This window comes from Carettochelys insculpta, chromosome 12, assembly GCF_033958435.1.
Source record: "Carettochelys insculpta isolate YL-2023 chromosome 12, ASM3395843v1, whole genome shotgun sequence".
NCBI classification, from domain to species: domain Eukaryota; kingdom Metazoa; phylum Chordata; order Testudines; family Carettochelyidae; genus Carettochelys; species Carettochelys insculpta.
This window is the reverse complement of record NC_134148.1, coordinates 25133576-25157141: the sequence shown is the minus strand read 5'-3', so window position 1 is coordinate 25157141 and position 23566 is coordinate 25133576. Positions and strand designations below refer to the sequence as shown.

Genomic DNA, 23566 nt, shown 5'->3' with positions numbered 1-23566 from the left:
AACTCACCATGAAGAAGATGAATATGACCAAGAGGATTATGCAAGAGAGCAAGAGGTCTGAGCAAGAAATGACATAAATCTGAAGGCTTGTTTAACTCTTTCCTTTTCACTTCTTTTGGGCACATGTTCAACTATTTTGAAGGCTTATAAATTTGATTTTTTTTTAATTCCGAAGGCTCTCCTGAGAGCACAGCATGAAATGTTACAGAACATTGTTCTTAAAATAATTATACCAAATATCAATAATTGATGAGATCCTACTTTTTAAGGAAGGAAGCTACCAACAAAGTGTGCTACATTTACGAATGTGGCACATCTTCAGTGTCTGAGGAGGCACATTTAAAGACCTCCATTACCTCAGAGTTATGGTTATTTCTCAGCAACCTTTTCCCTTGGGAGGTTGGATTACTTGAGTGGTTAAAGTTTTGGCTGGAGTTGGGGGAATAGTTTCTGGTCTGACCACCAGCTTGATAGTGTGACAAAAAAATGTTCAAATATTTTCATTCTGGAGGGAGGCATTTCCTTGTCTTGCTGTGCCAGATGCATTCAAAGTGGCTAAAAAAACTGAATATTTTTGTAAACAAAATAATCAGTTTTTATTTATATTTAAATACAGGTTTATATTTAAAAAATAAATTGACAATCTAAGGAGTAAACTTATTTATTACAGTGAGTTACATTAAATTTAAACTATTAAGCAGCAAATCTTTGCTTCTAGGTTTTAAAGATGGCCAGATCCTTGAACTGGTGGAAGGCTAGGACTTTGGTCCCACTGAGAGGAGTAGGATGTAAATGTCTAGATATCTCGTTCCTCGCATGCATGCAGTACAAACCAATAGCAACGTAGCTCACATACACTGTCTGGAGAAACAAGGAATATTGTCTGATCCTAGTACAGGTCTTTTGCTGAGTTACTTACTCCCTTTTGGGGTCCACTGTGCTGTCTGAAGCAGTGGTGTCCAATAAGAATTCATAGATTGCCACACGTGTGTTGTCTTCCTTCCATATTTGCTGCAGCCCCTCCCTGCCCCCTAATGAATGCCTTCACCCTAAGCCAGGCACTCCAAGCCCCACCCTCTAAGTAAATACCCTTCTCCTGAGCCAGGGACCCCCAGCCCTCCCATTCTAAATCAAAGCTCATGACGGAGCCTCTGGGTGGCCAGAGCCACTGATGCCACACACTTTTCTCATCAAGCAGTGGAGCATGTGCACAGAGCAGGTGGACAGCACTCCCTGTATGCAGCTCTAGAAGGAGCCGCATTTAAAGTCCCTAAGTCACTTGCGGCTCCAGAGCCAGAATTGCCACACCACGGTGTCCCATTCGCCACATATAATGAGTGGTGAACCTATTGGGTACCATAGGTCTAAAGACATGATGAGGTATTAAAAGCTCTTTTGTGTGTGGACACTTAATAACATTTTATAGTAAATGCCAATGTTCCCTAGCAGTGGCTGACCTTTACAGTAGCTATATTTCTGTAAAAAATACTACAAAGTTGATGTCCAATCCTTCGATTACAGCAACACTTTTCACAAGTTAGGGTGTTAATTTTAGGAAACTTACATATCTAACAAATTAAAATCTTACCTTCCATTTTTCCTGGAAGCATCAGCTACTTTTAAAATGTTGTCAGTGGAGTCTCTGGTTATGATGACATCACAATCTGCTTGATTTTACTTTTGTGCCTCCTATGATCTCACTAGAAACAGCTGAAGGGTTTTTATTTCCTTTTATTTTATTTATTTTTGGGGCACTTACGGTAGCTGAAGGCATGTTTCTTGACTTCTCAAGGTCAGTTGTTTTAAGAGAATGGAGAACTGTATGTGCCACTTAAAAAAAATTAGTGTGTGGGCATGTTTGTTGGGGTTGTGAGTAGGGACTATCCGGCAGCAACTAGTATAGTTGTATAGTGCAACGGTTCTACATCTTCATCTTTTAATGAAAAGAGGCAGCATCTAGGAGTTTTGGTCACACCTGTTCTGTAGTTTAGGGCACTTTTTGCACCTGCAGACACTGAAGGAGTATTTATTCTATGGTGAAGTGTTCTATACTTTTTGTGAACTTAGATTATAAAGATTAGAGTTGGAAACAACTAATGACCTGTTGATATACACAATTCTTTTGCTTTTCTTTGTAGTACTACCTTCTGTGCCACTCTCCCTGGATAAGCATAGTGATAGCTCTTCACAGTGAGAGATACTATGTTCCTGAACTGAAAGATGATATTCTGAGATCAACGAAGTAATTAATGTTCCATATACTTCAGTTGGGGATGATCAGTTTTTAAGGAGTTCTTCGTTGCAGTGTAAACTGTATTGATGTATACTATAGCTAAATTGTTTTATCTGAAAGAACTTTCTCGTGTGTCATTCTATTTGCGTCAGCTTATGATTGCTTCTCTTGGCTCTAATTTTTGTCACTACTTGCAGTGTCTGCCTTAGAACTGTAGGGATCTGTGTGGCAAGAGGTTGGTTTGGTGCCAAAGGGTTGAAGGCAGATGTAAGAGTACTTGTAGTGTCTCACCACCAGTTTTATTTTGTGGTCTCTTTGAAAAGAGCCTTTGCTAATTATCTGGAATTTTACTGCATGCACAGTGTTAGAAGTTGACCAAGATTGTTACTGGGTTTTTTTTCCCTGAAACTGAGGACAGTTATAATCTTCAGCTAGGTGATATGGTGATCTGTCGAGTACTGGAAGCACTTATTGAACTGGAAGTGTCTGGAAATCACCTGTGTGAGAGAGCTGGTTTTGGGCCATCCTGTTAGAGGTGTTAGCAGTGAGATGTTGCAGACCTTCTTGACTGTGTCTTGGAAACTTTAGTACCATGTTAGACAGAATCTCAGTCAGCTCTCTGAAGTAACTTTTTTTGTTTTTAAAGCCTTATGTATTAGCAAGGTACGCATGTTGGTCTTGTTTCCAGAACTGCAGATATAAGTAAGTGTGTTTGAAAGACTCTGAATAAACTCTTGTGTCTGAGGCCAGTTTGGAATATAATGGCTACTTATTCATTTTAGTACACAAGCATTTGTGATGTGCTCATTTAGGGTGAGGAAATGAGGGGAACTACCTCTGGGCCTATAGTATTAGGCAACCAGATTCTGGTTAATCATATAAGGTTAGGGTCCTCACAGGTGATGAGCTCATAAATGTGGTTTTGGATTGGTTAAGAGGAATTTGTTTTGGAGTTGACCTTACGTGTGCACATAGCCAGATGCCGTTACTCTGGATTGGAAATAGTATCTAGTGAAACACAGTGATTGCACTTCTTGTGGATGCTTCAAGATGAAACCTAGATTGGGAAGGAGTAGGATTGTGTTGAAGATGGTGTTGGGGAGTGGGCCTTGTTTTTGGTCATGGTCTATGAATATTGTTGTTACTTAACGTATGACAGGTGTGTGGGATTTCCCACAATGCTGCATTGGTTTTGTGATGTTGGAAGGGGCAGAGTTGGCAAAACCTTCTTCATGAATAGCGTATGTAGGAACTGTTGGTGGATATCCTTTTCTTTGTATGGAGGCTATTTCTTGTGTTGGGTGTTTAAATCCTGAGAACTTTCTGCTCTTATAGATATTGGCAGGGAAGGATGATTGTGAGGTTGTAGACTTTGACCTAGAATGTTGCAATGTCTTTGCTGAAGTGAGGTCATGGTAATGCAGAAATTTCTTCTAGCACTTGCTGATGGGCAACTCCATTACTGAAGTTGGGGGAAGAAACTGTTGGTGCACTGGAATCCAGTGGCCTTTTATATCCCTGAAAAGATCAGCACCGTTAATTACATTCTGGAGAACTCTGCAGAAGGAAGCTCTTCCTTTTCTTTGCTATTTTGCTATAGGTTTGAGTTAATACAATGTACAATTATAAGTAGTGTCTCAGGTTGAAGGGTGTTTCGTTCTTACAACCTGTCCACAGCATTTTTGAAGGTCTGGAAACAAAGGTTTAAGTGATGAGGTAGTGGTGTTTAGTAAGATGTTTTCCCTTGCTTCCAGGCTTTCTCTTTGTGTGTCTGAAGTATTAGGAAACAGCTGAGTCTATTAGGCTGTGTCTACACAAGGAACTAACTTCAAAGTTAAGCACTACTTCGAAGTAGCCAGCAGAGAGTCTACACACATTTTCCCTTATTTCAAAGTTAACTTCAAAGTAGGGAGCCCAACTTCGAAGTCCTTAGTCCATTCCCGGAAGTATAGTTGTGCCCTACTTTGAGTTTTAAGTTTAAGTAGGGTGTGTGTAGATGCTCAACCTTGAAGTTGCTTACTTCAAAGTTGTACTTTGAAGTAATTTTTGTAGTGCAGACACAGCCTTAGTGTTTTTACAGCAGAGTTTTAGCAGTTTTGGAGAGTTCATCTGAAAAGTGGTGGGTGGTGGTTTTTTAGATGGGAGGTTTACGCTAATTTTATCTTTTGTCATGTTAGTAACTGATAGTCTGCGAATTTCTTCTTTATTTTGATACTTCATGTATAGCAATGGATATTTCTGCTCTAATTAACAAATATGCATAGACTTTCTAGTTTAGAGAAGAACAACGTTCAAGTGCAGGCATGAGGTACAATAATGTATTAATTATTATGTAGCTTTCAAGTGTCCTTTTGAGAAAAAGAAAATGTACTGCCCAGATCTACCAATTGAGGGTCAGTATATGGCTAAATATGGAAATCTTTCTGAAGGTTTGGAAGAACAGGTACATTCTATACAGGATTCCTTACTCCAAGTAAGTACAGAAAATTATTTTTATTTTTGAAAAATTAATTTGTGTGGGCAAAGGTGATCACTAAATGTGGGAAGGTCAGGGTAGACTGCGCTGGGAAAGATAACATGACACTGAATTTTTCAAATGCATTTTGGTGGCTTTCTTCTAAGAACTTTGAGATGATGGAGAGCTCAGTATTTTTAGAAGACATACTATTTAAAAGAGGACAGTCTTTCTGTACTATATTATTTCAGTCATTGCACTGACTGAAAATATAAACAACTCCTTTCTTAAGGGTGAGTTGAGAGGCTTGGTTAATGTTTGTACAGTACTTTGGTAGTGTAAGTGCTATTGTACATTTTTAACAGTCTTTCTTGTTTTGACTGGTGTGTATTTACATATAAAATAAATTATAACCATCTTATGCCCTAATCTACACATTAAATTTTCTAAATAAAAGAGCCTTGCCTTGTGAATAACCCAAATGTATGTCATACTCTGACAGCTAGCTGCACTTGCCAGCTATCATCTGGGGAGCAATAACTACCTTTGACCACCAACTGTAACGCTCGCACCCAAGTCAGAGATGCTCTTCTAAACTAAATAATATAGGTTGCACAGGAGTAGCCCTTTTTAACTCTCATAAGAGATGTCTTGCCCAGACGTAAGGACAAATCTCGCTCTTTCCAAAGTTCAGCTTATGCACTAATGTATATACTTTATTTACAAATATTTTCCAGATATATTGCATGCCTAGCCTGCCACTGTTTTATCATTATTCTCCATCCAGCGGAGGGTACAATGTTCTCTTCCTTCAAGAATGCAGCTGTTGCCAGTAAAATTACTGGCCGATATTATGAATGGTGCTTTTTTTCTTTTCTTTTTTTTTTTTTTTTTTTGCTGTAATATTTCTTCCCTGTAAGACCTATTCATGTGTTCTGTCACCTCAATAATGGTATCTGACCATCAGTGAGCTCACCTAACGGCTGAGTGTTCCCTGATCAACTGCATATAAATGGCAAAGTGACACGTTTGTATGTTCTTGATATGCAGGAATATATAACGTCGCCACTTCCATTCTCATTCTGGGCTGCCCCTAGGGCGAGGGCAACAGAACATCTTTCCTTGATTTGAGCTTGCTGGATTTTTCTCACTCAGCGCCTGCCTGCCCTGCTCTCTGTTTTGCTTGAACGTATACACAGCACTTGGATTTCTGCAGAACTGTGATCTGCTGTGTATACTAGCATTGGGAGGAGCACTTAGTATAATCAGCACGCAAATCTGTAGGCTTCATAGCTGCAAGTGAAGGGCTGCTAAACTCTCCCCTGTCATCAGCTAACTAATCCTGATGAGATAGCAGCACAGGAGGAGCGCACCTGCACATGGGGGTAGGTCCAGCAAGTTAGCCTTCCAAAAAGAAGCTCTGTTCTGTGGCACTTGATCCAGTTACTCTTCAGCACAAGTCACTTCCCACAAGTGCCTGCTAGAGAATTCACTGGGATAGGAATTCCTCCAACAAATAAGCATCCCTAACCTAAACATGTTCTGGAGTTGCTGTAGGAATCCTCTGGTAACTCAGTCTCATCATCTTAATGGAGAGAAAATTTGGTTTCATATCTGTGGTATTTCCTCATTCATTAATGTGTGTATTACATTTTTAGTGTAAGCATATATTTTCAAAAGAGCTTGAGTAAATTCTACTGTATTAATGTGTGCATGTGTAACATGTATTACTTGTCTGATTTCAGTTGCAACAGCTACTAACAGATCTTCCCCATGATATGCTGGATGATAGTGGAGACCAGCTCTCTAATTACTCTGACTGTAGCATACATGAGGATGCAGAACAGTAAGAAAATTAATTTTTCTTGGTATTCATATTACATGCTTTAAAAAATGTGGTGAAGCTGAAGCTCCACCTATAGCCAGATTGTATACAAACAACTAATAAAAAAAAAAAGGGAGGGGGGAGGGAGCATACCACAAATTAATTGGGCTTTAGGTTCCACAATAAATGAAATAGATGCTAAATAGTTTAATCTAGTTTTCTGTCTGAGAACATGGACATAACATGATATACATATGCAGATACGTACCAGTATGGTTGCTAATGTTTCATGGTGTATTTTCTTTATCTCTCTCTAGAGCTCGTGAACCCTGGAAGCAAGAGGCCAGATGGAATAATCATCTGCTGATAACTAATTCCCAAAATGTAAGTGTCTGATAAAATTGAGACTTAATAGGGCCTTCTCATTCTGAATAGCTTGTTTTTGATCTAGTAATTTATAAGGTACTGTATTAATTTGTATGGTGCTTTATGAACAAATACTAATGCATGATGCCTGTCCTGACAAGCTTGTAATTGACAAGGAAAAACACAGGACAACAGTTCAGGTAAGGAAGAATATCAAATCTCTAATCTATTAATAGGGCTATTAACTGGAACAGAATTTGTATCCTGAACAGTTCCTGTATGACCAAGGAAATAATCATGGTGAGAAACATGACAGTAATTGGACTGACCAGCACAATGTCGACAAGGAAAGATGCATTTATGAAAATAAAGAGGACTTCTCTGGTAGACAAAGTGAAGAGGATCCTGATGATGTTTATCTCAGAAGAGACGAGTATTGCCAACAGAACAGTGTATATCATCTCCCAGAAAATTTTAGACCATACATAAATGGCCATACACAGCAATGTAACAACCAACAAAACAAAACAGGAAAGTTTCCAGATGCTCCAAAGGAACATCTGAAGGTATTTAAAATATTGATTTTTATCCTGTTTTGTAATGATTTTAAGTGTTGATGCTAGAGTAGTAATTTTAGCTGCTTTCAGTGTAGAAGATCTAGATTTAGTGTAATGTATTGCATTTGGATTAAAAAAAATCAAGTCCACAGTCACAGAATGGGGAATAACTGGGGAATGCTTCTGAAAAGGATCTAGGGGTTATAGTGGATCACAAACTGAATATGAACCAATAATGTGACTCAGTTGTGAAAAGGGCTAATGTTCTGAAGTATTAACAGGAGAGTTGTATTTAAAACATGGAAGATAATTTGTTCTGTTCTATTCTGCACTGGTGAGGCCCCTGTTGGAATACTGTGGCCAGTTGTGTCCAGTGTACTTTGGAAAGGATATAGATAAATTGGAGAGTCCAGAGGTGAGGAGGGGGGGAACCCTAGGTGTGAGAAAAGTCTTGAAAAGACCACTGGTGGTGGTGGTGGTGGTGGTGAGGCATGTTAGTAGTTTTTGTTATTTTTGTTGCCAGGATTAGAAAGACTAGGTAGGTGAGGTAATATCTTTTATTGGACCAACTTCTGTTGGTGAGAGGGAAGTCTTGAAATGTGTTTAGGACTATTATAAAGAAGACGGCATTTGACTGCCTTTATATATCCACTGAAGATAGGGCAACGTATAATGGACTTAATGTGTAACAAGGGAGATTTAGGTTAAATACGGGGAAAAGCTTTCTTACTGTAACCTGTTCTGTTACTTATTGGATCTCCATCACTAGAGATTTTTAAGAACAGGATAAACAAGTGTGTGTCAGGAATGGTATAGGTACACTTGGTTCTGCCTCAGTGTAAGGGATTTCTTGAGGTCCCCTTCCAGTCCTACATTTCTTTGATTCTATCTTCATTTGTTACAACATGATATGCTTCTGCAATCAATTTATCATATTAAAATAACTAAGCTAATCAGTTAACCTTTCAAGCATAAAAATTAATGTCTGGTGCTAATTATTCTGTAAATAAAACACAATGCTGGATGGGCTGATTTAGTATTGACTACATAAACTTTGCCAAAAAAAAATAAAATTTAACAAAGCACTAATACAGGCATGTAATCATTCTGCTTTCAGTGAGACTACACACCCAGTTAAGTGATGTGGTAGACTGTGGTCTAAATATTGAGCCTCTGCAACTCTTTCTTCTTTATCAAAACTTGTAAATACAAAGGGGGAAGTACTTTTGCTGTGTAGAATTAGGGCAGCTTTAATTCAGTTGTCCTTGCTTTTAATCTGTTATCACAATAGCAATTTGATGCATCTGAAGTTGCTAACGCCCAAACTATGGAATCTTACCAAGTGACATATAAACCTTATCAAAACACTGTTCAGCAAAAAGTCCCAGTAACACAAGAAGGAACAGTAAGAAATGAAGTATTTGAAGAGATGCAACGAGAGTTTTTGGGTACTGAGAAGAGTAAGTATCATGCTTTGATAAGTATCCTGGTGTGAACTCTTGTTTCCGCTGAAGGCTTCAGTGGAAGTTGGGATTTTGTCTAGATTTTGTTAAACGAGAGCACAAAGGATGGAGGCAAAAAAAAAAAAAGGCAATACCTTAGATATGTCCTAACCTTTAGTTTAAATTTTTATTGAGGGATAGTTCATTGAAGTGGTACTTGTTTCTTCCTATTACAGTCTAAACAGGGACAGACCATTTCTTTTGACCAGAACATTGTTTTAAATGCTTCGTGATATACATATAGGTCCGTATGATTTTACCTGAATAAAGGCTGAATTCTTTTATTCTCCTCACGGCTTTTGTTCCATTGATTGCGTTGTTAGGAGATAAGGCCTGACCTGCATTTGAAATGTAGGCTGATGTCATGCTCAAGGACATGGAAAAATACATACCCCTGACTATTGTAGCTCTGCTGACCTAACCTCCAGTGTCAACACAGGTAGACTGATGGATGAATGCTTCAATCTAGATAGGGCTGTTGTTGGGGAAGGTGTTCCTATTGTGGTGGGGAAACCGCCCCCCCCTTCCATTATTGTATACGTTGTACTTCCCTGGTTTGGCACCCTTGGGACCTCACTGGTCCAAGACCAGGGTCAGTCAATTTGCCAGCCTCTCTGTTGCCACTGTCTGTGGGGCTCTACTCTGGAGGCAGCAGAGGGGCTGTGATTGAGCAGGGACTGATGTGGTGGGATAAGAACTTGGGGAAAGAGGCAGGGTGGCTGTGGAGCACTACGGTTAGAGAGCCTGGAGCTCTGCCCCTTGGAAGCTCACAAGGCTCCACAGCTGCCAGGCTTTGCAGCAACTCTGCCTCTTTCCCCGAGCACTCCCTCCCACAATCCCCACACAGTTAAAGCCAGTCCTGCTTCTGCCACTGGCTGCAGGGCTCTGGCCTGGTGGCAGCAGAGAGGCTGGCATTGAGCAAGCAGGGACTGTGGGGGATCTTTGAGGGAAGAGGCAGGGTGGTGGTAGAGCCCCAGGAATGAAGCCCTGCCAAAGTGCATCGAGCTCATAGTGATCAGGCTGTGCTCCTGGCCCCTGCTGCCAGCTGTGGGACTGTGCTCTTGCCCCCGATCAAGGGATTCTGCAGCCAACCTATTTCTTCCCTGTGCATCCCCCATTCCTGCTCCTCCCTGCCTCTCTGAGCTTGAGTGCCACAAATAAGTTCTTTCAGGCATTCTGGAAGCTGGGGAAGGAATTGCTGAGTGCAAGATTCAGCTATCGCTGGAAGTCCAGCCCCTAGAAGTCCAATCTGTAGTCTGTCTCTACACTGTGGGGTCACAACAGCAAGCAACAGTACTGTAGGTATGCTGCTGTGGCATTCGTAGTGCAGCGTGGCTTAATGGGGCTCATTCAGCACCTATTCGGAATCATTCTGGTGCTTTCAAGACTGGCCTTGGATGGTTCACCTTTCTGGCCAATAAGTGTTTATAATATCCAGATCTGCAAGGCTCAGTGGAGAGCTGTCAAAAGTCTCTAGATCGGGGTGGCCAACCAGTTAGGGACTAAGAGCCACAGGTAGAGTGCGAAGAGCTATGTGGATAGAGTGCAAAGAGCCTCATATTATATGTTTGTTTTTATCTATCTATCTATCTATGGCAAATATCTAGATAGATAAATATATTATACATAAGTCAGTGCCCTCCCTGTCCTCCAGAGTCAGGCACCCCTCCTCCCTCCCGTTCTAACTCAGTGTCCTCACAGCTCCCCAGTCCCCTGCTCAAACTCAATTCTGCTGCCACATGCTTTTCCCACTGAGTGCTGGGGCATGTTCCCAGAGCACCAGATGGCCCTCCTGGAGTGCAGCTCCAAGCAGGAGCTCCATTTAATTACTCAAAGGGCCACATGTGGCTTGAGCGCTGTGGGTTGACTACCCCTGCTCTAGAGGATTGGGAGTGGAACTCTGTGAATTTACAGTAAACGTACCAATGTTTACATATGAATGCTCTGTTGATGATAGATAAAAACTCCCTGCAACTCACACCATAATTCAGACCTAATGGTAGGACTGTATTTAGCAAGCCAGTTGTGCTTTTTTTTTTTTTTCCTCCCTCCTGTTTTGGAGTTATATATTGTACACCAGCAATGAATTTGGCACTGTTCAGAAGATAAATGGTTCTGCACCCCAGGCTTCTTCATCTAATTCAGACTAATTGATTGTTGTGTGAGAATGTCATGCACCTTTTGAACATTAGTTGTATTTTAAACTTTTACAGATTCTGCAGACAATATGCAGATTCTTCAGCTTCAGGTTCTTAATAAAGCACGAGAGAGACAACTGGAAGAACTTACTGAAAAGATGGAGCAAAGTGCACAGCAGATTAGGTATCTGAATCATCAGCTTGCAATGGTCAAAGGTAAAACAAAGATTCATATGGAGCTTTAATTTCTAGAATTTACTGAAATCAGACTGCTTTTAATGTGCTCATTAATTTTCTGCTTAACACGGTCCCGCATATGTACTTGCAAACTTGATTTGGTTTCAGAGTTTGAGCCTGGTTTCCCACCCTCTGTGCCTTTTGTTGTCATTTATGCAATGGGGATGTAAAAACACTTTCAGCTATTCAAACGTTGAATTCTGTTTTTCTGGCATTTTAAATCTCCTCAGCACCTACTTAAAACAAGTGCAACATAGCAGAGACTTAGCCCACGTGCAGGTTGCTGAAGACTTAGGCCGTGTTTACACTTGGCCAAAATTTCAAAAGGGCAATGCTAATGGCTAAATCAGAGAATACTAATAAGGAGTTGAAATGAATATTCAGTGTCTCATTAGCATGCTGCTGGCTGTAGCACTTTCAAAGCATTTCTATCACACGTGGCTCGTCTACATGGGGTCCTCTTCGAAAGGGCCCCACACGTTTTGAAATGCCCTTATTCCTGTCATCCTCCAACCCATTAGAATGAGGGAAGAGGTCCCCTAAGGGTCGGGGTCCTTTCAAAAAGAACCCCATGTAGACGAGTTGCATGCGATCGAAATGTGGCACTTTTGAAGTGCTGTGGCAGGCAGCATGCGAATAAGGTGCTGAATATTCATTTCAGCGCCTTGTTGATATTCTCCGATGTGAACATTAGCATGGCCATTTTGAAATTTTGTCTGAGTGTAGACACGGCCTTGCAGTTATACTTGAACTTTCTTCACTCTTTATTTTATACTTTTTAAAGAATATAGGAATGGGCATATTGCATCAGAGCAATGGTCTCTGGAAGTGACACGTACCCACTATTTCAGAGGAGAGTGCAGGAAACCTAATAAATGGATAACAAAAGAAAAATAAAAAATAAGTACCAAATTCAGTCTTAATAAAATACTGCTATAATCTTTCATGTTTGATACATATTACTTACCATGCCTAACCTCTGTTTATAAAAACTGCAAGTGATTAAGTAGTAATCATCTAGATCCCCATTCTAAAATATTGACTAGAGAATTATTAATTTATTTATATAGCCCTTGTCATTTTAGTAATAGTGAATGGAAAACAAGGGGTGTGTGTAGAAAGAAAGAGAGTCATCTCTTTTCTGCTAAATTGATGCTTTAGAGTACCATTTATTTTCAGCTGGATAGTGACCAAGTGCTTCCTGTAGATCTATTGGTGTAACCGTTGCTTCTAGAGAGATCTGTTGAGTTCAGTGAGCAGTTTACTGAATTACTTATGCCCATTATCATATTAAGGTTTTATTGTTCTGTTGAGAATTGTTCTTAAAGTGCTTTTCCCAAACTGAGTCCTAACTCAATACCTTTTTGATTATTTTTAACTTAAAAGCTCCTTTACGTTTATAGCCATACAGTGAAAGTCTTTAAACTTCATGGTGATACCTAATGTAAGCATCTTGGAGAGAATGGACGCCATATTGCCAGAGGCTTTCATCAGAATCTGGAGCTTCACTGTACTAGACCCAGTGGAAGTATAGAGGACAATGTGGTCTCTGCCCCACAGAGTCCAGAGTGTCTTAAAAATAGAAAATAGACAAAGGGTAGAAAAAACAGATAAAACTGAAAGAATGCTCAGTGCTGATGGGTATACTCTTCATTGTTTTTATCTCTTTGTGTAGGGGTTAGGAGGGAGGCAAAGCAAAATTTGTAGCAAGGAGGAGAAGCAAAGAAAGGGGTGGGAAGACAGTTGGGCAAAAAAAGCAAGAATCAGACATAAAATAGTGACCAAAGTTCAAACTATAACCAGTCTGCTGACATCCCTGATTGTTTTTAGGCAAGTCCCTATTTTTCATCTTCTGGGAGGTCCTATTTTATTTCCTCCATCCCATCTTTTGCTGCATGTGATGATGGTGTTGGTTGCTTGTGCAAAATAGTGGTGTTTCTATGCTGTTGAGGGTTCAAGGGATCCTGGCTGGGTTCTTGGAGAGCTTGTTTTCCATCCTCCAACCCATTAGAATGAGGGAAGAGATCCCCCAAGGTGTTGTGTGCACAGAGCCAGATACCAAATGAGGAGTCTTCCAGAAAGGCTTGTTGCAGAACTCCTTTTGTAGCTCCCATTATGCTTAAATATTTATTTCTCTTGTAAGATGAAAAGGATGGCTTGGCCCTCAGCCTCCAGGAATCCCAAAAACTGTATCAAAATGGAAAAGAACGAGAAGTACATCTTGAAGGTCAAATTAAAGCACTGGAAACCCAAATTCAAGCTCTTACTGCCAACGAGGAGCAGGTACTGTAACTATTGTCTGTAACTGTGGGAAATGTCCATAGTTGTACATACGATGCAAAAGTTTAACAAAGATAAATATACTCTTTTGAGCATATCAGGCAGCATTATTTGAGACCCAGAGTATATGAGTAATGACTTGGAACTTTTGTATCAAAATATCGTAGCTTATAAAGTATAATCTATAGTCCAGACTCTGGATCAGCCAACTTTGCCCAGTCTTAGGGACTGACACGAGACCGAGAAAGAATTGTAAATATGATCTCACTATTTTACATAGTTATTGATTCTGTAGTTTTATAATTGCAATTTGGAAGTATAGGTTGGACCTCCCTGGTCAGGCATCCACAGGACTTGACCACTTCCAAAGGAGGGAGATTGCTAGGGTATGTGAGGTCAGTTCTGGAATGTCTGCTTCTGAACCCCAAGCTTTCCCAGGGTCCATCAGCAGACCCTGCTGGGCTACCTGCTTCAGCCCCTGGGCTCTGAGGCCAGCCATGGGGCCACCAGCCTCGTGGCTCCATGGCCAGCCCAGGGCTGACAGCCTCATGGGGTTCTCTGGTCCAGCAACATCCATGTTTGTGCGGGACCAGAATCCCAGACCAGAGAGGATCAACCTGTATAAAATCCATGCTTTCTCAGCTGTCTGGCTAAGATGGTGTTTTACTCTTTCAAAACTGCATATTAAAGATGAAGCATCTATAATGAAGAGAATAGTGTTTAATATCTTGGTTTCAGATCCTCTAATATCCTTGGACTTAAATGAATCGCATTATCTGACAAGAATTCAGATCTCAATAAAAACAACTATTTTAGCTTATCAGAACCTTTTAATAAGAAGTCAGTAGCATCTTTTATAAGGGTTCATTTGAACACTTTTTGGTTTTGTTGGGTTTTCCTCCCTTTTTGGATGCTTCTTTGGATTCTTTACAAGGTCTTCTCTGTTACTCAAAATTGGATGTTTGTACTTTCTGAAAGATAAATATATTAGAAATTCTGAATTTTGTATTGGTTATGACACGGATTGTAATGTTTTTTTTTAAGTTCCTCTCGGCTGTTGAAGTGGGAGGAAGAGCATTGTGATTTGGGACATAAAAATATTAATGTAATGAGATTTAATTTTTGTGTGTGTGGCTTAATGCTTTAGTATCTGAAGAAACAAATGCAGAGCCTGAGGATTTCGTAACTCCTCAATATCAAAAGTGATGGTTTTAGGCGTTATAGTGTCTTTCTTACATATCATATGCTCGTGTCATTTTTCCTCCACATGTTTTATGTCATCCAGTACTGGAGCAAGAGTATAACAATGTAGTCATAAACCACAGTCATTTAATTAGTGTTGGTGGCTGTTGGGTAGAAGCTACTGAGAGAGCTTGGATTCTGTTCTTTTTAAAAGGGCACAAGTTTTATCTTTTGTGCCTGTCCCTGAAGAAAAGACAGTTAAGAACAGGCGTGTCCAATCCGCGGCCCGCAGGCCGCATGAGGCCCTGGACAGCTAGTAATGCGGCCCCACAAGATCGTAAACTTTTAACATTATTATGTGATTTATATACATTAACTACATTTATATATTTTATATGCGGCCCAAGGCAATTCCTCTTCACTCAATGCGGCCCAGGCAAGCCAAAAGGTTGGACACCCATGGTTTAAGAACAAAGCAGAATGGGAAGAGCTTCAACAAGGTCTTATAAAACTAAGTGGTTGGGAAACAAAATAGCAAATGAATTTTAATGTTGATTAAATGTAAAATAATGCACATTGGAAAAAATAATCCCAGCTGTACATACAAAATCATAACCAGCAGCAACCGTGGGCTCTGTGACGTCTGATGCCTCTTTAACTATTTCCTTCCTTTTTTCGTGTCCAGTGTAGAGTGGCACAGTTTCTGTAGACTAGCTCCATACCAATCTACTATATCATCTACCCATTTTCTGTGGAGTCTGCCCCTCCCATTCAGACCATCCATTATGCTGAATACCAGGGTCTTGATTTTTCATTTGTCATTCATTCTGCAAATGTGCCCAAATAGCTGCAATTTGCATTGTATAACCTTCTGCAGTAGGGTCTCTTTTGGCTGTATCTTTCTATATAATTCCTCATTGGTGACCTTCTGCATCCATCCTATTCTTAGGATCTTTCTACAACAATTTCTCTCAAATGTTAATATTCTTCTCTTTGAATCTTTTGTTATCGCCCATGTCTCACGTCCGTACAACATGCTGCTGAGTACACACATTTTCAAGACGCTCAGCTTCATTCCTGAGCTAATTGCTTGCTTTTCCAGATTTTATCTATCACCTTCAAACTTGCTCTTGCTTTTGCTATTCTAGTTTCTATTTTCTTCTTGCAGTCAAGGTCATAAGTTATATTGCTCCCCAGGTATGTGAACTTCTCTACATTCTCTAGTTAAATCCCATCTACACTGCTCTTCCTTCCCATTTCCTTATCTCCAATACCATTGTTTTTGTTTTGTCAATGTTCATGATCAGTCTGTACTGTTTCCCTGACTTGTTTAGCACCTGTACCATTTTCACTAACATCTCATCTTCCTGAGTGATAACTGTATCATCTGCAGACCTCAAGTTGTTAATTCTTATCCTGTGCACAGATATCCCTTCTGCCTCTCCCTTGATCTTGTCTGTTGCTCTCTCTGGGTGCATGAAGATGACATTCAGCAATATCAGATCTCCTTGTTTTGTATCTCTACTTGTTCTAAACCAACTTTCCAACTCTCCACATGCTCCTACCGCTGCCTCCGCATTTTCACTGATATCCTTTAACAGCTGTATCAGTCTGCTATCCACTTTGTATGACTCCAACACCGCCCAAGTCACTTTCTGATCTATGCCGTCAAATGCCTTCTGAAAATCGACGAAGTAATTGTAGACCTTGTTTGTCAAGCTTTCTCCGCTATCAGTCTTAGTGACAATATTTGCTGTATGGTACTCTTATCTTTTCTGAACCCCACTTGCTCATCTGCTAGATGTTCTTCTATCTGCAGTGTTAGTCTCTCCTTCCGTATCAACATCATCAGCACTTTGTGTAGATTACTCGTTAGAGCAATTGTTCTGTAGTTCTTGCACTCCAGTGTACTTCCTTTCTTGTATATTGTCACTAACACAGATCTTGGACCTTGTTAACTGGGTGATGTCCGACACGGCATCTTTTATCATTTAGTTGTACTGGCATCAGATTTCATTTGTATTGTTGTTTCATGGTCAGCGCATCATCACTCATCAGAACAACCCTCCTTTATCCAGGCTTGGGACTGGCATGGAACCTCCAGAGGTTTTATGGCAGAGTTACATACAATATGGTGGAGACTAATTTAACTATAACCACTCAAGAGAGAGATCTTGGACTCTTTGTGACTAGTTTTGAAAAAACATCCACTCAATGTGTGGCAGCAGTCAAAAAAGCAAACGGAATGCTAGGAATCATTTAAAAAGGGATAGAGAATAAGACAGAGACTATATTATTGCCTTTCTATAAATCAGTGGTACATCCGTGTCTTGAATACTGTGTACAGATGTGGTCGCTTCGTCTCAAAAAGATAAATTGGCCTTGGAAAAGGTTCAGAAAAGGTCAACAAAAATGAGTAGGGGGTTTGGAATGGGTGCCATATGAAGGGAGATCTAAAAGACTGTTACTTTTCAGCTTAGAAAAGAGGAGACTAAAAGGGGATATAATAGAGATCTATAAAATCATGACTGGTGTGAAAAAAATTGAATAGAGAAAAGTTATTTATTTGTTCCCATAAAATGAGAACTAGGAGTCACCAAATGAAATTAGTGGGTAGCAGTTTTCACATAGCTCACAGTAGACCAGTGGATCTCCTTTGCGAGAGGATGTTGTTGTGAAGACCAGGACTTTAATGGGGTTCAAAAAAGAACTAGATGCATTCATGGAGGTTAGGTCCATCAATGTCTAGTCTAATTTGGTGTCTCCAGTCTAAGACAGAATGTTGATTAATTGGAACTGGTTCAGAAAGAGCCACAGGACTGTTTTAAAGAGTTAGCAAACCAGCCTTACGCTGATAGACTCCAGGAGTTCACTCTATTTAGCATAGCAAAGAGAAGATTAAATTATTACATAATTATCTTCAAATAAGAACCTTCATGGGGAACAATTTTCTAACAGAGGAAAAATATAACACAGTCCAATGGATGTTGGATGTTGACTCTAGGTGAATCCTGACCGAAAACAAGGAGTAAATTCTTAACAAGGATAATTAACTGTTGGATCAATTTACCAAATGGTGGGTGGTGGAGTCCCATCACTGGCAATTTTTAAATCGAAATTGGCTGTTTTTCTAACAGGTTTGCTCTAGCAACTGTTTTGGGGAATTTACAGAGGAGTTCAATGAGTAGTCCAGTCTGATCACAGTAGTCCACACCCTAAATACAACTTAGATGGGGCTACTATAAGGTGGTGGAAAAACTGCCTGGATAACCATACTTAGAGAGTAGTTTTTAATGGTTCTCAATCCTGCTGGAAAGGTGTAACAAGTGGGGTTCTGCAGGGGTCTGTACTGGGACCAGTTCTGTTCAATATCTTCATCAACAATTTAGTTATTGGCATAGAAAGTACACTTAGTAAGTTTGCAGCTGATACCAAGCTAGAAGGGGTTGCAACTGCTTTGGAGGATAGGGTCAAAATTCAAAATGATCTGGACAAATTGGAGAAATGGTCTGAAGTAAACAGGATGAAGTTCAATAAAGACAAATGCAAAGTGCTCCACTAGGGAAGGAACAATCAGTTTCACACATACAGAATGGGAAGCGACTGTCTAGGAAGGAGTGTGGCTGAAAGGGATCTAGGAGTTATAGTGGACCACAAGCTAAATATCAGTCAACAGTGTGACGCTATTGCAAAAAAAGCAAACATGATTATGGGATGTATTAACAGGTGAACAAGACATGAGAAGTCATTCTTCTGCTCTACTCTGTGCTGGGTGGGCCTCAGTTGGAGTGTTGTGTCTAGTTCTGGGCGTCACATTTTAAGAAAGATGTGGAGAAATTGGAAAGGGTCCAGAAAAGAGCAACAAGAATGATCAAAGGTCTAGAGAACGTGACCTATGAAGAAAGGCTGAAAGAATTGGGCTTGCTTAGTTTGGAAAAAAGAAGATTAAGGGGGGGCGTGATAGCAGTTTTCAGGTATCTAAAAGGGTGTCATAAGGAGGAGGGAGAAAACTTGTTCTTCTTGGCCTCTTGAGGATAGAACAAGAAGCAATGGGCTTAAACTGCAGCAGAGGAGGTTTAGGTTGGACATTAGGAAAAAGTTCCTGTCAGGGTGGTCAAACACTGGAATAAATTGCCTAGGGAGGTTGTGGAATCTCCATCTCTGGAGATATTTAAGAACAGATTAGATAAAAGTCTATCAGGAATGATCTAGATAGTACTTGGTCCTGCCATGAGGGCAGGAGGCTGGACTCGATGACCTCTCAAGGTCCCTTCCAGTCCTAGCATTCTATGATCTTGGAGTCTAGGAAGCTGTGAAAATGTATTTTGAACTTTGGACATTCTTAAGTGTGCACTCACTTCTCTGGAAGCCTTTAAATCAGCAGTGAGCAACCTACACTTGAGTGGGCTGCCTGAGTGTCCCTTCTTCATTTCCATGGGCTTCAAGATTGTTGTACGCGAGTTGATCTGCCAGGATAGAGTAGTTTTGCTAACTGAACTTGCATACCTAGAACGTGCGGGGTGTACCAGCTGAACCTTAACTGTTTTTTGAAGGCAGAAGGCGTACATGGCTCTCAGTCAATGTTGTGTGCAATCAGTATGCACCTAAATTTATCTGCTCTTGCTTTACATACATGTCACTTTAGTAATACCAGTAGGAAGAAACGTTTGTATACGGAAACCAGCAGAAGCTGGAAACCCTGTGCCCCTGCAGCAGTAAACAAAATACTTTGTGGGCAAGACATAGAACCCCATGGGCCACAGGTTGCCCACTACTACTTAACGTGTGCATAGCTTTTCGTAATTGAACTGAAGTATTGTATATTATGGGTTTTTGCAGCTATTCAAACAATCCAAAGTGGCAGAGTTAGCCATGGAAAACATGAAGCAGCAGCTGGTAGAGCTTCGCCGTTCTGACTCTCTTCAGCGAGCCAGAGAACAGCATGAGACCATAGTTGCAGCACTGAAGCAGAAGTATGAAGAACAAATGTTATCATTAGAACGGAAACTTGATGCTACAAACTCTGGACTACAGGAGCAGGTTGAGATGGAATTTATAACACAGAATATTTACCAAAGTCATAGAAAACTGTAGAGCAGAATCTCTTCCCCACGCAGTCCTTCTGAAACCATTCTTCCAAATGGCCTGTAAATCTCAGTCCAGAAGATACTAGAATAGAGGGAAATAGATACAAAAGTGACAACATTTTGAAACTAACACAATACATATGTAAACACTTCCATAGTGTGCACAAAGCCATTTGGGAGTGATTTAATTAATACTTAACAAAAACAAAACAAAAACCACCAACCCAACATTACTACATGAAAATATTTTAGCTATTATTGTTACAAGACTAAGACTTTTCTAATTACTTGCAATAGGGTCACACCTTAAGCACCTTTCCATTAGCACACTTGTAAGAAATTGGCTCTTACAGTAGATGTATAATTTTCAAGCTGAGTTGTGATCTGATCATGCCTTGAGAATTCAGAAGCTGTCTGGTTTTGCTCACTTACATTCTCCTGCAGGTGGGAAATAAAATTAATTTGTAAAAATAACACTGAAAAACATATTAATCTCGGAAGTTCTGAGGATTAACTGGTAACTGATTGTGAACTGGAAGGCAATATATTAGTTACTGTTTTTCCTCCACACAGCATTCTGCTGCTAGTTTTCTTCACTGCAAAATCAAAAGGTGTATTTTTACATCAAAATAGCCAATTCAGTGTAAAATATTTAGCAGAAAAAAAGTTCTGTAGTTTTTACTTCAGTGTGAACAGTTGAGGTCAACCCTATGATCCCTGCCTGGGGCTTACCTTGGTTTAGTTAGGTGAGGTAAAAACTGTGTCTTAACATTTACATCAAAGTTAAAACACAATCCTCCTGCCCAGTGATGGAGACAGTGTTTAGGTTATGTGATGTGAGGCCAATGTTTTGCACTTAATTGAATTGAACTATACTTTTCTGAAAGGTTCTAGTAGTCTTTCTAGCTTAGAGATATTTAGCTCATACTTTCTATACTGTGTAGTGTCTGAATATCTCTGGCTGTTTCTACACAGGCCACTTTCTTTGAAAGTGGCATGGTAATACACGGCCCGAAATATGCTGATGAGGCACGGATGCAAATTCCCATGCTTCATTAGCATATGGTCACGTGACTTGGAGTCCAGAAGACCATTCTTCTGGACTCCAAAACGCTGTTTAGAAGCGTAGCACCCAGGGGGTCTTCTGGAAGGAAGTCCTTCTTCCAGAGGCCCCTTCTTCCCAAAAATTGTCGAGAAGAAGGGGCCTCCGGAAGAAGGACTTCCTTCTGGAAGCTCCCCTGGGGCTGTGCTTCTACACGCTGTTTTGGAGTCCGGAAGAATGGTCTTCTGGACTCCAGATCATGTGACCGTATGCTAATGAGGTTTGGGGAATTTGCATCCATGCCTCATTAGCATATTTCGGGCTGTGTATTACCATGCCCCTTTCGAAGAAAGTGGCCTGTGTAGAAATGGCCACTGAGATATACTTAATTATTTGTATTTTAAATTTGACCGGATGACTATTTAGACTATTGCCAGTGACAACGATCTTTTTTTAACTTCAAAAATCTCTCATTAGATGAATCTGTGTGGTAATCTAAGGGAACATGTGAAGCAACTTGAAAGAATGCTAGAAGAAAGCAAACTTGAGAAAACAGAGATAATCAATCATCTGACAAGGAGCCTTGAAGAAAGCCAAAAGCAGTGTGCAAACTTACTGCAAACAGGTTAGTCTTGTCCATGAACATTTTTTGGTATGGCAGAAACATCTTCCTCTAAGGATGAAATTCCAGGTGTAGTGTGATTAATAAACACGTGTTAGTCTTTTGGAGAGGAAACATATTAACCAGATTTATCTGACATTCATTAAATGATTTTAGATTTGAAGTGAAACAGTAGGGCTGTGTCTACACACCTCCCTATTTCAAAGGGAGTATGGTAAGTGGGGTGTCAGCAGTTTATTAATGAAGTGCTGTGGTGCATATGCAGCACTTCATTAAGCAAACGTCCACCACCACTCCCCGCAGCGCACGGCAGCTTCAAAGTGTTAAACTTCTAAGTGCCGGCTCACATCTAGCTGCGGTTCACCGGCCGGTACTTCAAAGCTCATGGGTAACTTCGAAGTCTCTTTATTACTCAAAGGAGTAAAGGGACTTTGAAGTTGCCCAGGGACTTCGAAGTACCGGCGGGTAAGCCACAGTTAGATGTGAGCTGGCACTTCAAAGTTGCTGTCGGGGGGTGTGGGGGGGGGGATTTGTTTAATGAAGTGCTGCGTAAGCACCGCAGAACTTCCTTAATAAACTCCGAACATCCTACTTACCATGCTCCCTTCGAAGTAGGGAGCTAGTGTAGATAAGCCCTCGGAGAAGCAACTCCTAGTGCAAAATACATAGCATGAGTGTGTAAAACTTGCCCTCTGTACTATTCCACAGTTGACAAATAACAAATTTCAGCAATATGGCTGTGTCCGTTTTCTTAAACTGTTCCTCAGGGCACTAGAAATTTTAGGAGATTGGTGATGGAATAGTGTTGTCACTTGGCCCATATAAATGATGACTCAAAGCCATGAGTATTTAATTGGTGGTTTCAGACTTTGTCTACAGACTTTTAGTGGTTTAGCTAGAAGTGTTTTCAAACCGATTTAAGTAAACCTCTGCAAATTTGTGTGCTGGTTTTTGGTTTGAGTGACTTATTTTGGGTTTGTTAATACTGTTTGTTTCAAACAAAAATGTTCAAAAGAAGCTAAATCAAAATAGGCCTCTCTTAAACAAAAATAAGAGTACCTGCCCACTGACTTGCTCTGGTTTAACTAAACTAATTAAGCAAACACAACATAAGCAAATCCCCAAACAATGCCAGCTCATATGTAAACAGCCTTAGTTCAGTTCTTACTGGACTAGAATTGACACATGCATGTTGTAGTTTACCAAAAAGAGTACCATTGAATGCCACCTCCATAGAAGGGTTGAGGATTTGAAAATGAGGGAAAATCAAACCACCTTTTTAGTTTTGAGGCAGTCCGTCAAAAGCCATGTTGGGGAGCGTTAACTAAACATGGTAAGGAAGCATTCACTATTGCTTGCATGCTTGTAGGTGATCTGTAGATTGCCTTGCGGTTCTTCATCTACTAACCATTATGTCTCAGATGAATTCATTTCATTGTTTTTCTTTTTAAGTAAAATTACTACTGTTAGATATATGCCTCCCATTTTCCATAGATCACGTTATAAGAACCTGCTGAAAATGAGATGCTGCGATGATTGAAAAAGTACAGCTGTGTTTACACATGCATTCCTGTTTGAAAGAGGCATGCATGAGGGAAATTGAACATGCAAATGAGGTACAGATTTACATATCTGGCACCTCATTTGCATGCTCTTTTGAAAGAGAAAAAGCAGTGTTGATGTGGCTTTTTTGAAAGTAAACCCCATCTTCAAAAGAACCCTTCTTCCCTTTTTTTTGGAAGAAGGTTATTTTGAAGATGGGGTTACTTTAGAAAGAGCTGGGTCTACAGGGGTTTTCTTCTTTGAAAATAATATGCAGATGAGGTGCCATGTAAATCTGCACCTCATTTGCATGTTCAGTTTCTCTCATTTTCATGCCTCTTTTGAAAGAGGAGTGCATGTGTAGACATAGCTATGCAGGGGAAGAATCTTTCTTTCTGTTAATTCTCTATAAAGCAATAATACTACTGGTTACATTCATAATTACTTAAGCGGGATGCAGTTGGCTAATGAAAGAGTGATGGATATATTAGGCAGCAG

At 40.2% G+C, this 23566-nt stretch overlaps 1 protein-coding gene across 1 annotated transcript in view; it reads left to right on the top strand.

Annotated features, from left to right (window-relative positions):
- Nucleotides 1-4598: 4598 nt before the first annotated feature.
- Nucleotides 4599-23566, top strand: part of CEP152 (centrosomal protein 152) — a 47500-nt gene continuing 28532 nt past the window's right edge. Inside the window, 9 exon segments of the mRNA XM_075006837.1 lie at nucleotides 4599-4706; nucleotides 6434-6534; nucleotides 6831-6897; nucleotides 7116-7445; nucleotides 8728-8896; nucleotides 11152-11292; nucleotides 13457-13596; nucleotides 19615-19815; nucleotides 21382-21529. Coding sequence (XP_074862938.1) covers nucleotides 4599-4706; nucleotides 6434-6534; nucleotides 6831-6897; nucleotides 7116-7445; nucleotides 8728-8896; nucleotides 11152-11292; nucleotides 13457-13596; nucleotides 19615-19815; nucleotides 21382-21529 — 1405 coding nt within the window.